At 40.2% G+C, this 15,569-nt stretch overlaps 1 protein-coding gene across 13 annotated transcripts in view; it reads left to right on the top strand.

Moving 5' to 3' along the window:
- ELAVL2 (ELAV like RNA binding protein 2) overlaps window positions 1-15,569 on the top strand; it is a 135,898-nt gene that overhangs the window by 84,159 nt on the left and 36,170 nt on the right. For all 13 annotated transcript variants that reach the window (XM_033437736.2, XM_033437734.2, XM_033437739.2 and 10 more), the window contains one exon: window positions 11,584-11,687. In XM_033437736.2, coding sequence (XP_033293627.1) covers window positions 11,584-11,687 — 104 coding nt within the window. The remainder of the gene's footprint in view (window positions 1-11,583; window positions 11,688-15,569) is intronic.

Here is a 15,569-nt window from a genome sequence, read left to right on the forward strand (position 1 = left end):
AAGGTGAAATATGTGCTTTTACTTTATTTGAAACTTTCTTTTCTTGATGATACAGTGCTCTCCAGTGTCTCCTCCTTAAATGACCTGGCCTTCCTCCCTCCCCATCTTTATTTTTTGACTTGGTATTACCATATTATATGTAAAGGACTTAGATATGTGTGTGAATTCAGAAGTCGTGTATAACTTCGTGATTGCTACACAAAATGTCAAAGTGAGGTTTGTTAACACTTTGCGCCCACTTAGGGTGGTTATTAACACTTTCACTCATAATAGCAGCTTAACTGGGAGTTGGGGAGCATTCAGGTACATATGTTTTTATAGCTTTGTAAAAGAGATCTCAGAAATCATAAGCCTTCCCTGGGGCAGTCATCTTGAGTGCTGCTCTTTGTTGGCTGGAGGTTATCTACACCCTGTTAGATTCATAGTGAATGAATATTTGAGAGGTCATTAGGTGGGTGGTTCTGTATTCATGTCAGGGTATTAACCTAAGGTTCTAAAGGTTCCTTGTGTCTTGTTACTCTTATGAAGGTGAGACGTTATCGCGCCAAGGAAATACAGACCCTCCTGGGGTTTGAGGGGTTGCTTTCGATTCCAATCCTGGCCCTTAATCTGGAAGGCCCTCTGAAGGAAAAGAGTACTTGTTCCGAAAGTTCAGTTTTGGGGGAAAAGGCCACTTGGATTGAGTTAATCAGGCTCATTTTCAGATACAAGTGTATTTGGCAGGGGCTCAGAGAACTGTAATGTGAACCAAAGTTTTTGTGGAATAGGAGAATTAGGAATAGAAGGTTTGGGCTGGGATTTGTCCAGATGAGAAGTTTGCGATTTAGGATTGGGGCGATTTGTAGGGACTTGTGAAAGGTATGATGAGTTTTCATCCTCTCATTTTTGTCTTTTTAGAGATCTCTGGGGACTTTATTGAGAGGGATTTGGGGTCAGATCCCAGTTCTGGGTTGTCACGGCTTCTTCCCCAGGAGTCTCCTTGATGCTAGATCTGTATCTCCTTAGTGATTGTTCAATCTGCCGAAGTTAACCTCCGTAGGTTTCTCTCATGTGTTTCATCGTCACTTCCTGCTTGGTTCATCCTACAGTATGACCACTACAAGCCTTTACATGGGGTGCCCCAGTTCTCAAGATGGAGGGTCTGCTTCTTACCTCTGCACAGACTACTTGTTGTTCAGTATGCCTTTGGTCTAACAAACTCCTCTGTACTTCTCCACCAATTAGCTCTTCTCCATATGCCTGTTTCCACAGTTTCTCTGACAAGAATCTCCTTAAATTTCACCTCCTCTGTTTGAACCAACTAAAGCTTTCTCTTCAAGTTCATCCTGGTTAAGCTTGAAACACCAGTGATTAAATATAGGTGTTCTGTCTTCAATAAGTGCCTGCATCTCTCTTGGTTATTGTCTTGCTTTAAATTTTTGAGCTAAGATCTTAGAGGGCAGAGACCATGTGGTACTGATCCCACCTGCTTTTCTACAGCTAGAAAGCCATGCTATGCGTATGAAAGCATTTCAATGCAATCTGCTGATGAGGGAAGTGTCTTGTGTGGGAGACGATTTTGGCAGTAGCAAACACGTTTGGCTTTAGCCATAAGAATTGCTTTCTGAGTTTCTGGAAAAGGAGTATGTAAAGCAAGTCCTGTTTTAAATGAATATTTTTATAATGCGGAGATCTCTAATCTATGCGTTTTGTAGTGATGGATTTGTTTTTGAGGGTTGAAGTGGTTTGTGTACCTGTGGGGCGATAAACCTTTTCGTGGTTTTTTCTTTTAATACATAGTGTCTTGATGGATTGAGAAAGAATGGTGAAGTTCCAGTCAATCAGTTACATGACAAAGAACAAGAAAAACAATGCAGGTGTATTTGGAGATTATGAACATCCTGGTTGAAAAGTTGTGTACTTTGGATGCACAGGACTCTGCCTCAAAATAATTCCCAAGCTTGGCCAAAGGCAGTGAAATGTATGCTGAAAAGACCGAGTTTGGATAAGTCAATTACGGTTTCGAAAACTACACTACCACTTAACAGCTACCTCTGTGCCTTTTGAGCAAGTTAGTTAATATCTCAGGACCTCCATGTTTTTACTGTAAAATGGGTTACAGAGAGCTTTGTTGTGAGAATTAAATATGTTGGCTGTATGTAATACAAGGCTCATAAGATGCTTGATAGCAGTCAATAATTAGGTAGTGGTACTGTTTGCTTCCAGAAAGCTAGAAAAAAGCATTTATGGGGCAGTGGGAACAGACTTCTCTCCCAGACTTACCGAGCTTTTCCTATTGGAAGGTTTTGGCTGGTGAACCTTTAACTTTGGGGCGAGTGAGAGACTTTTTTTAAAAAAAACATTGTGTGTTCAAGAAGAAAACTTACCCTCTGTAACAATTTTTTTAAATCATGTGGACCTGGTGGGATTTGCATGGTCTGACTAATGTTTCCCATTCTTCTGGACAAAACACCACACCATAGTGGTTGGCAAAACTCTCTTATACAGCTCAGAAAGGGCACTGGGCTAATTATAGTGTTTAGGGCCTTTACTTTTTTTTTCTTGCAATATCTAAATTTAAAAAATCTCTTACAAAGAGAGAAGCACATTAAGAAGCTGTACTGCTTTTTGATGGACTGCTTACGGATTTCCGTGTGTGTGTAGATTGACACCAGCTGGTAGTGCAAGCAACAGCAGATGCCCTTTTTACTACTGCAGTTGTTAACTGGTTTCCCTCTTTACCACAGTAATATTTTGAGGAGTATAGTTCCCTGGCCCTCATCTCAAATGATATTTATTTGAACAACTCTACTGCTTTTTAAGTAAGCACAAAATAAAGCAGGTAACACAAGCCCCTTTTTGTTTTTTTGGGTATTTTTGGCCGTGCCCTGCGGCTTGCGGGATCTTAGTTCCCCAGCCAGGGATTGAACCTGCGCTCTCGGCAGTGAAAGTGCAGAGAGTCTTAACCACTGGACTGCCAAGGAATTCCGCACAAGCCCCATTTTGTGTGTGTGTGGCAGGGGAAATCTGTATAGAGTTAATTATAAGAAACAAAGAAGTGAGACTATTGTAGCAGACTCAGATCTTTAACTGAGAGTTGATTTTGCCCTAGCTCAGGGTATATTAATATCCTAACGTTTTTTGAATGGTAAGGTCTGACTTTCTGGCCAACCAACAGTTTTCTGGCTTTTGCTTTCACCACGGGGATAGCTCCAGTGTTTGAAGGTAGGCCTGCTGAGTTTTCTTTTAGAGCAACTACCTAAATCAGAGAGTAATGAGAACTGGTTTTTTGTTGTTTTTTGTTTGTTTGTTTTTAACAATGGTGTTGAGATGCTATAATATCATATTCGAATACTTTTTCTCAAGCTAGAGAACCTGGTCCAAGTTAAAGTCTTCTCCTAAGATGGGTGTACTAGAAGAAATAGTTTATTTTCCCACTTTAAATAAAGATCATTTTTCCTATTCTTCCTGGTCTCCGATGCAAGACATCTTAGTACCCATATGCACTATTTGAGAATTTAGAGGATTTAATATGCTGTTCTCAGAAGCCTAAGACTGAATTGTGTGGGAGTTCTTAATGTCTGAAATGGTGATGTATTAAGAACCCACAGTTTTGCCAACTTAAGCAAGGTCATGCTGCATTGCCAGCAGATTCATAATTACTGGGACTGGAACTATAGGAAAATGGAGCTCTACCAGTTGTATAATCGGAGGACAGATATGGCCATTAAAATTAACTCAGTAGGAAAATGCTCCGGTGCTTGAGGTCATTAACTGCTCCCTCTCGAATTAGGCTACTTAGGTAATATTTACCAAGTGATGACTGTTTGCAACTTTGATTTCAGCAGAAAAGTTACGATTTAAACTCTTCTATGTTATCTGAATATATCTGTAAAGTCCTGAAAACCATTTTAAAATATTGGGCTCTTTAGTCTCAGGCCAGCTTTATTAGCAGTTGGGTAGAAGATGAGTCTTCTGGTGAGCCATCTGTTTTCTGTATTATGTGAGTGTCTAGGTTGAATTCTCCATCCTGGTGATAATCCCTGGTAATATCCTTTGGGAAGCTGGTAAAAATGCTCCGAGCTTTCAAGGGAGTCTGGCTTGGTCTGTAGTAATAGGATCTCACCAGTTCTCTGCCTCACAATTTGATCTTTCCCATTAGAGGGCGGTGAGGAGGACCTGTTTAATTTGACCTGAGTTAGTTGAATATTTAAATGGAAGGACCTCCTGCATCTGGCATCTGAGGAGACTCAGGCTAAGTCAGGAATTAAAATTTGGAGAGACTGGAGAAGATGACATCCCTCTGTTCTTCTAAGATTCTCTCAAAGCTTTCCCCTGATGTGTGGTACCTGCATGGTTTTGTTACACATCAGATCTGAGATGTTGAGAAAGCTCCTTTGTAAAGTCTGGTGCATGTTGTTGTGGTGCCAGAGCTGCAGTGCACAGCCTGTCTGAACAGACACACAAAACCAGTGCCCAAGAACAGAAAGTCCATCTGAAGAAACACAACACATTTACAACTTCATTTTGTGTTTGGGGGAGGAGGGAAGAATGGTGTTAGAATGAGGGAAAGGAGTGGGTCTGTCTTTAAAAACAAAAATTGTACCCCCTTGGAGTGAAAACTTGTTTTCCTAAATCAAATTATTTGCTTTTTTTGTTAAGGGATGCAGTTTTATATAGGGACTATGTTTAGAAACAGTGTATCTTCCCAATTTGCTTTTTTGTTGTTGTTGTTAAGTGTTACATTATTAAACCTCAGATTGCAAATAGTCTTGCTTGTCAGAGAGGACCATAGTGACCTGTTTCTGCTTACTGGGGGATTTAGAAAATAGTCATGCTGCTTTTGTCCTTTTTATTTCATAAAGCATTACTACTGCTTTAAATAAAATAATAGATACACATCAATCAGCATAGTCACCTTTTATTGTTGATTCAACTACTAGGTTTTTACAGAATTCACTCTGCATTTTATTTGACTTGTACATGAGTAGTCTCGGCAGACTTAATTATATTAGTGAAAAAGCACTTTCAACAAAATTATATGCTGACATCCCATAATTTATACTTACAGATTTGTGAAACAGATTTATGTAAATCTATCAAATTACTCTAGGTGACATTATTTTTTTAAATTGAGATTTTATTTAAATGGTATTCGTAGAAAATTTTCATATGAAAAATTTTACATGAACTGTTTGAAAAAATGTATCTTTACATCACTCCCTTATAAAGACAGAATACTGTAACATTTGAGCATCTTGTCTCCTTTTGTTCTGTAACCATCTGGTACGATGTAGGGACATGGGGAGCATGTTTATAAGGGCATCTCTCTTCTAAACCGTAAGTTCCTGGAAGGCAGATGGCTGTTTCTTCGTTTGTTCATTCTTTTTTTATTAGCTTGTTCGTTCATTCATTGTTTCAATGAGCATGTTAATAATCTATGCTAAGGTCTTTTATATCAGGAACTATGCTCAGCTTGCCCTTGCTCAACAGTCTAAGGGAGGCGACATCCAAATTGACTCAATACCCATACGTATTAAGATAAAGGTATATAATATAAAGGCTGTGGAAGGACTAGGGAGGGGCACTGAACAGTGAGCATTGGGAGTGGGACAAATTGTGGCAGGAAATGGTCTCAGAGAAAGTCCTAAAGGATTTGTCAGGGCTGGCCAGTTGGAGATGTGTATTCCAGGCACAGGGAACTGATTATGCGTTTCAGGGTATACGTATGTATAGGAGTAGTAGAAGTAAGCAAGAAGCTGTTGGTGACCTTGGAAACCAGAGTGTGATTGGGATTTTCTTGTAGAAAGATAACCCAGACAACATTACAGTTGAGAATGACTGGTTTTGGAGTTAACAGGAGTCTAGGGAAGGGATGATGGGTTAGGATATTGTAGCAATAATCCAAATTAGAATAATACATGAGGACCTGTGCTAATGCCAAGGGGCTGGGGCTTGGGGTGGGAGCAGATTTAGCTGGTAGAACAGACGGGATGTGATACCCCTATGGTAGAACTTGCACTGAAATGAATCTGCTTGCACAGCTTCCCTAGTAAACTATGAGCTACTTCCTTGAAGTGTTGGATCAAATGTTATCTTCAGGGCGGGGCCTGCGCTCACCACTATATTTAGGTCAGCAGCCCTGACCCTGCACTCCAAACTCTCCTCTCTCTGCTTTTTTTCTCCTTAGCCCTTAGTCTCTTGTAATATATACTGTAGAGCTTGTTCTTTTGTTTCCTTCTACCAGAATGTAAGTTTTACGAAGAGGAATTTTTTGTCTCTTTGCTTATCCTCAGGGATTAGCAAAGAGCAGATTTTCTATAATCACTGAACAAATGAATGCTGAATGTTGGTGAGAAATATGTAGGATGACTTTTTTAAAAATTTATTTTATCTATTTTTGGCTGCGTTGGGTCTTCGTTGCTGCGCGCGGGCTTTCTCGAGTTGCGGCGAGCGGGGGCTACTCTTCACTGTGGTGCGTGGGCTTCTCATTGCGGTGGCTTCTCTTGTTGCAGAGCACAGGCTCTAGGTGTGTGGGCTTCAGTAGTTGTGACTCGCGGGCTCTAGAACGCAGGCTCAGTAGTTGTGGTGCACGGGCTTAGTTGCTCTGCGGCATGTGGGATCTTCCTGGACCAGGGCTTGAACCCGTGTCCCCTACATTGGCAGGCCGATTCTAAACCACTGCGCCACCAGGGAAGCCCTAGGATGACTTTTAAATACAGAATTTTATTTTTCACAATTCCATGTTGAGAAGGGTCTCACTTAATATAGGTTGGATAAAATTAAATTTATGTACCAGGTTTGTAATCAAGAATTGTGGTGATCTATTGCTTTTACCTTTAAACCTGAGGGGGTAATTTGATACTTAGGACATTGATAATCATGTGAAATAGAAAAGACTAAATAAAGTGACCTTTGAATTAAATGGGTCCAGAAGATTGTGTATTTTTAATTAAAATATGCAATTAAATTTGTAATTAAAGTATGCTATTAAAAGCAATGTAGGTGGCAAGGGAACGGCTGCTGCTTTGAATTATGCACCGTTTGGGATAAATTGGAGTTTACTGTGTTTCCCACTAGCACTTTGTCACTAAACAGATTCTATTCCTGCTCTGACCCCCGTGCAGCTCTCCATGTGCCTCAGTCCCATTCAGAGGCCTTGGAGTGTTTCAGCTCTGTGCTTTAGATCACTTGACCATGGCTCTAAGCAGCCTGTTTATAACTGTTCTCCTTATGCCAAGGAACAGTTTATAAGTAATTGTTCTGTCTCTTGTGAAGAAGTGATCCTTCTCTGTGGCATATATTTAGATTAAAAAGAAGGGTGCAAAACAGAAGGCATCCACACAGACACTGTCTACAGAATACCATGCGCGGAAGTGCGGTATTGAGCTGGAGCTTTCAGTACCTGCTTTTGAAGGTTTTAGTCCTATGACTGTAGAGATACCTTCCTCCATAGTGAAGTTTTAGAATCCCAGCTGTGACTATTAGGACCAAGACTTAGATTAGTGCTTCCAAAATCCCTAAGAGCATGGGACCACGAGTAGCTTGTGAGGATAGCTGGGGACGAGTGGCATTGACCTTATTCTTGATGTTCAGCTACCAGAGGAATTTTTTGGCTTCTAAAGACAGGATTTATTTGTCTTGAAGGCTTTTTGGGGTGAGCCTTAGCTTTGTCATTTTGTTCAGAAGCTTCTTTTGATCATGTTGGTTTCCATAATTGTTATACTTGGAATTTAAATGTAGAGCTTTATAGGTTTTTTAAAGAAGTGATTCTTGGTTTTGAGATTGTCAATATGCACATTCTGAATTCAGAATGACGTGAAAAATAGATTTGGAGGATATGGTTAAATGATGCTTGGTTTCCAAGCCTTCCTTGGTAGTTTATGACTGTTACTAGCTGATGCATACAAAAGTGGGAAAAAGTGGGTCCAGGCTAAATATTTTTTCTTGATGTTTGACTTGCTACTGCTTCTGTTTTTTAAAACTCTACTCATAATAACCTGAAACAGGCACTGTATAAATAAGGTGCCTTTACATTGTCATAGGAATGAATAACAGTGTAGGAATTCATATATACTGAAATTGATATTTGCACAAGAAGTACTGGAATTTGAGACAGTAGGCAACTGTCTCAAAACAAGTTTTTGTGGTAGAGCTCTGTTAGAAAATGTGTGGTTACATTATATTTCAGGCATACTGAAGGTGACCCAGGTTCAGATATAAACTAGTTGTGAATTGAGGGGAGAAGAACATAGCATTTCAGAGTCTTGGATTCAAGTCCTGACCACTACTTTATGCCTGTTTTTTCCTTTAAGGAAGCTGATTGACCTTGCCCAGCTTCAGACACCATTTCTTCCTTACAGGGAAGAATATGAGTATCTCACAAGATCAGTGTGAGGCTAAAATTAAACACTAGAACACCACACAGCTTAAAGATGAGAATGGGGAGAGTCTTGCCTATCTTTATATCATTTGTGATGCCTCTGTGTATTTTAAGCATCCAACACATATTTGCTGACTTGATTAACTCACTTTAAAATGAAAATCTGTGAAGTTACTAACTCCCTTGTAGTTCCAATGCCAACATGTTAATGCATCTACTACAGTGGATTTGGGAATGCAGCCGTTTAGCAGCAAATATCTCCTTTCATATTATTTTACTTAGGGTAGTAATAACATTTTGCTTACCTTAAATACTAATTGGCAGGTGTTGCTCTTCCTAATACTACCACTAAGCAAATTAGAAACTTTGTGGCAGAGAGCTCATCTGGGCATAAATATTGATTTTACTCAATTTCCAAGAGTTGAAATTTGGTTGACTCCTCATTAAAACTAGCCATGGCTGCTTGAGGGGGTCAGGTCAAAGACCCATTCATTCAATGGCTAGACCATCTGATGGTGACATTGATGATAATACCTTTGGTTAAATTAATAACACCACTGCGCTTCTCATTCGTGCATTTAGCAAACTTCTTGAGTGCCTACAATGTGCTAGGAGTAAGAGCTCAGAGGACAGGGCAAGAGACAGCTAAGCAGGTTAGGATTTTTTACTTTACCCAGTGACCCAACTCCAGCAGGCACTGCTCTGCTAGAGAGTGACCTCGGTAGGCAGTAAACTGTTTCTCTGAAGTGATGGATAACTTGAAGATTTTAGAAGAAAGACATCTACTGGTTTTTTAAAAATGCATCTGTAAAAAAGGCAGTCTTCTTGCAGCGTCACTTCGCATGCCCAGACCATCAGCATCTGGCCCCTCTAAGAGCTCCCAGAAGCCTTATTTGCAGCCTCAGAGTATCTCTCACTATTAAAACTGTGATTCTCAGCCTTGGCTGCATATGTTAGAGTCACCAGGCTTTAAAAAACCTGGTATCAATGCTTCATAATAGACCAATTAAAAAAGAAAAACTTGGGGAAAGGGACTCAGGCATTAGTTTTTGTTTTTGTTCTTGTTTTTTAAGTAGATGATTCCAGTGTGTGCCAAGATTAAGAAAGGACTTTGATTAGAAGCTGCCAAAATACAGGTGTGAGGGTGGTGGAGAGGGTAGGTAGGAGAAATGGACTCAATGCTAGTACAATTGATAATTTGATTAATTTTGTTATAGAATAGCAGTGTGACAAAACCACCCAGTGTTCACTTTGCCTTTCCTTCCCCTGTTATATTGGTAGCATCTTTCTGGTTTAATTTTAAATGAATACATGTAAACTCCTTAACATGTAGTAGATATATGTTATTTTTCCTCACTTTATTTTTTGACTGGAGTGGTCTACCTCCGTCAATAGTGAATGTTCTCATCACTGCCTTAGCAACCTCACTGGGTAGGAATTATCCTCATTCTAGAAATAAGGAAGTTAATGACTCAGAGAGGTTAAGTAGTTTCTTCAAAGTCACACAGTTGGTAAACAGCAGAGCCAGGATTAGAACTTCTGTGTGTTTATCTCCAAAGCCTGTATTCTTTTCATCATAAACAGCTTCTTTGAGCAGATTTTTTAATGTTCAGCCTATTTGAATCCTGCTCAGTGACAACAGAACTGCAGCACATTTCATAAGAGGGCACTGGGCATGCAATAGACACATGATAAATGTCAAATTAGGAAAAAACTGAATGCTTAAAAATGCAATGGTTTCACATGCAACTTTTAAAAAACAGAGCCTCGAGTAAAACACAATCTATATGAGTAGTGTGAGAAAAAATAAAAGAACTGAATTAGTTTTAGCTCTCTCCTAACCCCCTTTTTTAAAAACAGAAAAAAATATAATTTGATAAAAGGGTATAAGCTAGCAATGATTATCCCCTCAAAATTATTGTGGTCCCCAAAATATAATCCCAAGTTTTCATGGTTATTAGGCATTGTGTTTAGCCTTCTCTCTCTCTCTCTCTTTTTGTATACTTATAAAGAACCACATTGACCACTCTGGTTAGCCTATTCTAAATATCTGTATTCATAACCACTTGGACCTAAGGTGCTGCTTAAAAGAAAAAAAAAAAAATCCCTTTTTTTTTTTTTTGCTATGAAATTGATCCAAAAATGGTAATTAATAAGAAGTATTTGGACCTTTACTGGGAATCTTCCAGGAAACCCTCAATTGGTTTGGTTTGACTTTTAGTAGACTAAATCTTTTTAATGTCCATTTTTGTCACCACCCGTATAGTGTTTCTCGCCTTTTCAAACTGAGAAACTTGCCCTTAGTTGAAAAATGGAGACCTTTAGGATTGGCTTTACTTGTCTGTGCGTTCCATTGATTCCGATCTCTTGTTACTTCCTATAGAGTCGGGACACATCAGTGAGCCAGAGGCGAGAGGGCTCAGATGATGGATAAAAGCAACAATAGACTCATTTGGAAGCAACTCTTACTCCAGAATTATTCTGTTTTTTATCTTTCTTTATGCTTTTCTTTCTTTTCCACATGTTCTCATGGGCTTGGATGTCCTCAAGTGTAAATCTTTGTGTTCATATTTCCCTGTATTCCTTAGCTAGGTCTTCAGACCCCTTTTAGAAAATTGGATTCAGTTTATTTGAATAAGCTCCTCTAAAATTAATGTACTTATGCATATACACACATATATTACATGTACACACACACATACTCACGATTCTCCACAGTTTTAGAATCTGAAATAATTGTACTTGGTAAAGGCTGTAAATTTGTCAGGGTAATGTGTACAGAACACTGACAGATTCTTGGTTGATGCTTTTCGCTTTCCAATTTTATGGGTAAGGAAACTGAAGCCGAAAAAGTCGTGCCCATGAAGCCCACACAGCAGCTCAGCGGAGACTTGCACCCACAGTTTCCGAAGCTGAATGTTGCCTTGCTGCTGGGTGCTCTGGCTCAGGCAGGACATGTATGATGGAACACTTTGGGTATGTGTGTTTTTTAAACAGCACAGCTTGCTGAGTTCTAACTGATGTTTAAACTTGCAACTGTAATAGACAGGAGATGAAAAAAGGCCACATGTATATTTCTAGAAGAATTAATGTAGACTTTTTTTTTCTGTTGAGAGAGTGTGCTGGCATTAATGACAAGACCATATGCCAGAATGAAAGTGGATGTCTGTCATCAGTGGTGTAGAGCTAACGTATGCCTTTTTCCCATTCCCTTTCATTAGGACAGAGCTTGGGATATGGCTTTGTGAACTACATTGACCCTAAGGATGCAGAGAAAGCTATCAACACCTTGAATGGATTGAGACTTCAAACCAAAACAATAAAAGTAAGTTTATGGTTTTTTTTGTTTTTTTTTAATATCTGCTTGCAGAACAGAGGTTAAAAGAATTAAGGTCTACTTGCAGTTCTTTCCTTTATTCATTTTGTGCCCATATGGACACTTCTCTGGGAGGCATAGCAGAATTTTTTTGTTTGTTGCATGATGAGGGAAACTTTATTCATGAGTACTACATGTAATTACTTACGTGTTAACAAAGGGACAGAGCAGCAACTTTCTCAGATAAGTACTTTGTGAAACTTACTGAATTAAATTTCCTTCTTTGATAGAGAATTACTTGCCTATAATTTGAAGAAACCTTATACCATTTCTTCTAGCACAGGGGTTGGCATTCTTGTTCTGTGAAGGGCCAGGTAGTAAATATGTTAGGCTTTGCCGGCCGTGCAGTCTGTGTCACAACTTCTCAATTTTGCCCTCATAGCTTGAAAGAAGATATAACCTCCATATGAACAAATAGATGTGGCTGTGATCCTATAAAACTATATTGATGGGCACTGAAACTTGAATTTCATGTAATCTTCATGTGTCACAAAATAGTCTTTTAATTTTGTCCCAATCATTAAAAAATGTAAAAATCATTCTTAGTTCTTGGGTCATAGGAAAACATGTCCTTGGGCTGTAGCTTGACTCTGTTCTGGCAGATTCAGTTTACTTTGAGGAGACTGACTAGAAGAGTGTACATGCCACACAGGTTATTTTTTCTGTTACAGTTTTCTTTTCAAGACAAATGGTAAATAATTTTATGGATGTTTTTCCTGCTTTTTTGAATTTTTGAAATTCTGATGTAAATTCTCTCTGGATAAGAAGTTAATCCAGTTTGCTGTGTAGATTTCTTTTCCTTTAGAATATGAAAGGGACGTTGCCTCTGGCAGAAGCTTAGTTCACGTGCCATCAGTTTTCCCTCTCCTGCCCAGTGCATCAGTCTTTCTCACTGAGTCTGGATGAGGCTCCCAAGTATTTTTTTCAAAATAGTGTTCCAGACAACCTCTGTCAATTGACTCAAGTTGGAACCTATTTTCCACCCTTGATTTAAGAACTCAGCTCAGACCATCGCCTGGAGTGGTAAGGGGAAGTTAGTCACAGCTGACTGTGGTATCCATCTTGCTTAGAGACGTGTCTAGAAGATTTCTGCTCATTTTCTCAGGTATCTGGAAATGCAGTGTCATCTTTGTGCTTAAAAGTTGCTTCTCTCAGGGCTTCCCTGGTGGCGCAGTGGTTGGGAGTCCGCCTGCTGATGCAGGGGACATGGGTTCCTGCCCCGGTCTGGGAAGATCACACATGCCGTGGAGCGGCTGGGCCTGTGAGCCATGGCCGCTGAGCCTGCGTGTCCGGAGCCTGTGTTCCGCGACGGGAGAGGCCACAACAGTGAGAGGCCCGCGTACCGCAAAAAAAAAAAAAAAAAAAGTTGCTTCTCTCCGAGTTGTCAGTTAAGGTAATTCACTAGCCCTGGGTAGTTTTGACATCTTGTTCTTTATATTTTTTGGCCCAGAGGGAAAATGCCTCCCACCACTGTCTCATCTAAAGGAAACTGTATGCAGTGGCCCCCAAATATACTTGGATGTAAGATGTCCGAGATTCTGCATGTTTCTTGGTCAAGAAAATGTCCTACGTACAAACCGTCTGATTATTAGATTTCTAATCCATTCTAAGATTGCAAACACTTGTTTATTTTGACCTTGTTTTTTCAATCTGGATGATTTTTTCTAATTGTCCACACTTCTTTGCACGCTCTCTGTTTGTGTCACAGAGATTAACCTTTTAATAGTACTGTTAAGTGTAATGATCAAGTGTCCTTAAAAAGAAGACATCCAATGTCCAGTTACCGTCAGATTGTTTTGTGAATGCTGTATCCTACTGCAGATTTTTGTGAGGCTCCCAACTTAAACTGACTTCAGGATTGCTGCTAATTTATCGTAGTTTTGAGGTCCTGAGTGGTGGTTAAGAAGAAAATGGAATAGATGGTTGGATTGACATACCCTTTTCTCCATTCCAGAAGTATCACCCTCATTTCATTCTACTGAGTCAGCTCTTTTGCTCTAAATCAGTTCTTTTGCAGTAAGGTCCACGAGAAGGTAGAAATGCAGGGGAAACAGGTCTCCATAGAAGAAATACCCATGGCCTGCACAGAGACCATTGGTGACAGCTGCTTCCTCACTGTCCATCACCCGGCCTTCTCTTCAGGGCCCAGCTGCTCAGGCAGAATACGTGGAAGAAAGGACAGTAATGCCTTGTGGCTTTTACGCCACATGTGGCATCTGCTACTTTTCTTTGGATTTTCTGAGATGGGGATGGAGGTGGTGGGTAACAGCAGGCTACTTCTTTCCCCACCCCCATTCAGTTCCTGCAAAGATACCAGATAACAGCTGGTGTCCTCAATTTGGCCCACATTTCTCTGAGGCAAAGCAGACCATTTTCCAAAACTACATAGCACCATTTTTGTCTATTTGTTCTTTCTATGTGTGTTTTTTCCCCCCTTATTTTCAGTTAGATGTGTCTTGTGTTCTTATACAACATCTGAGCCAGGTTTTTCCTAGTGTTCACTGCTCTAAGTACCCTTTGGAAGTTGTATTTAAGCCTTTCCGGTCCGTATTCTGTAAATTAGTCTCTTTTTCCTTTCTCCAGTCCGTCCTGGTTGTGACCGTCAAAAAACACCACTTTCCTCATATTGCTTCTCACTCAAAATTCTCTCATATTCCCCTACTCTTTTACCATATCATTTGGCTTAACTTTGGAGTGACCCAGTGTTATTACTGTTCTCTATGGTAGTCAGACTGGCTTTTTGCTTGCAAGCAGATCTTATTTCCAGCCTCTGCATATATGCTCATACAGCTCCCACTTCCTGGCATACTCTTTCTCACTCAGTTTATTTTTTATTTATTTTTTAAAATAAATTTATTTATTTATTTTTGGCTGCGTTGGGTCTTTGTTGCTGTGCACGGGCTTTCGCTAGTTGCGGTGAGCGGGGGCTACTCTTTGTTGCTGGCGGGCTTCTCATTGCGGTGGCTTCTCGTTGCGGAGCACGGGCTCTAGGCATGCAGGCTTCAGTAGTTGTGGTGCGTGGGCTCAGTGGTTGTGGCTCGTAGGCTCTAGAGTGCAGGCTCAGTAGTTGTGGCGCACGGGCTTAGTTGCTCCGTGGCATCTTCCCGGACCAGGGCTCGAACCCGTGTCCCCTGCATTGGTAGGCGGATTCTTAACCACTGCACCACCAGGGAAGTCCCTCTCACTCAGTTTAACAGCAATCATCTCATCTTTTAGAGCCTGTCTGAAGTTCTTTCTTCAGCTGCTGCCTTCCTGGGTTGTTCTAACTCGTGTTGGGTTCCCCCCTTCTTTGAAATATGTTCTCTTTACCCATGAGGAATCACAGAAGTTTTGGGGTCGAAGGGACCCATATATGATTTAGACTTAAGCACTAACCTCTGCCCCCAGTAAAAGAGTTGAGACCTAGGTAGTGGTCATAGAGTTTAGCTTAGACCAGGCAGTTGAAGACAGAGCTGTGACTCAAATCCTTGTCTTTTGATATCTACACTAAAACTCTTGCCGTGACACCATGCTTTCCATTAGAAAGCTGCAGTAGATTAATTCATGTATACGTTATGTACAAGTGTACAAGTGTTTGTGCACCCTTGAGTTCAGGTTTCTCATATGTCTTCCAGACCACCTAGCATTTATGCATTTTATAGATTGGAATATTAAAACAGTGAATCAAGTGCTGTGAAAGGTGGTTTATTTAGCAGTTTCTCCTGGGGCTTCCTAGTAGCATTAGCCCAGTAGGGTTTTGTGCAATAGAGGGATGGTATGTTGAATAAATGACGAATATTCAGTATTTCTGCAATGAGTAAAGCAAAGTCCCTCAGGCACTGTGAAATCCTA

Source organism: Orcinus orca, chromosome 6 (genome assembly GCF_937001465.1).
Source record: "Orcinus orca chromosome 6, mOrcOrc1.1, whole genome shotgun sequence".
NCBI classification, from domain to species: domain Eukaryota; kingdom Metazoa; phylum Chordata; class Mammalia; order Artiodactyla; family Delphinidae; genus Orcinus; species Orcinus orca.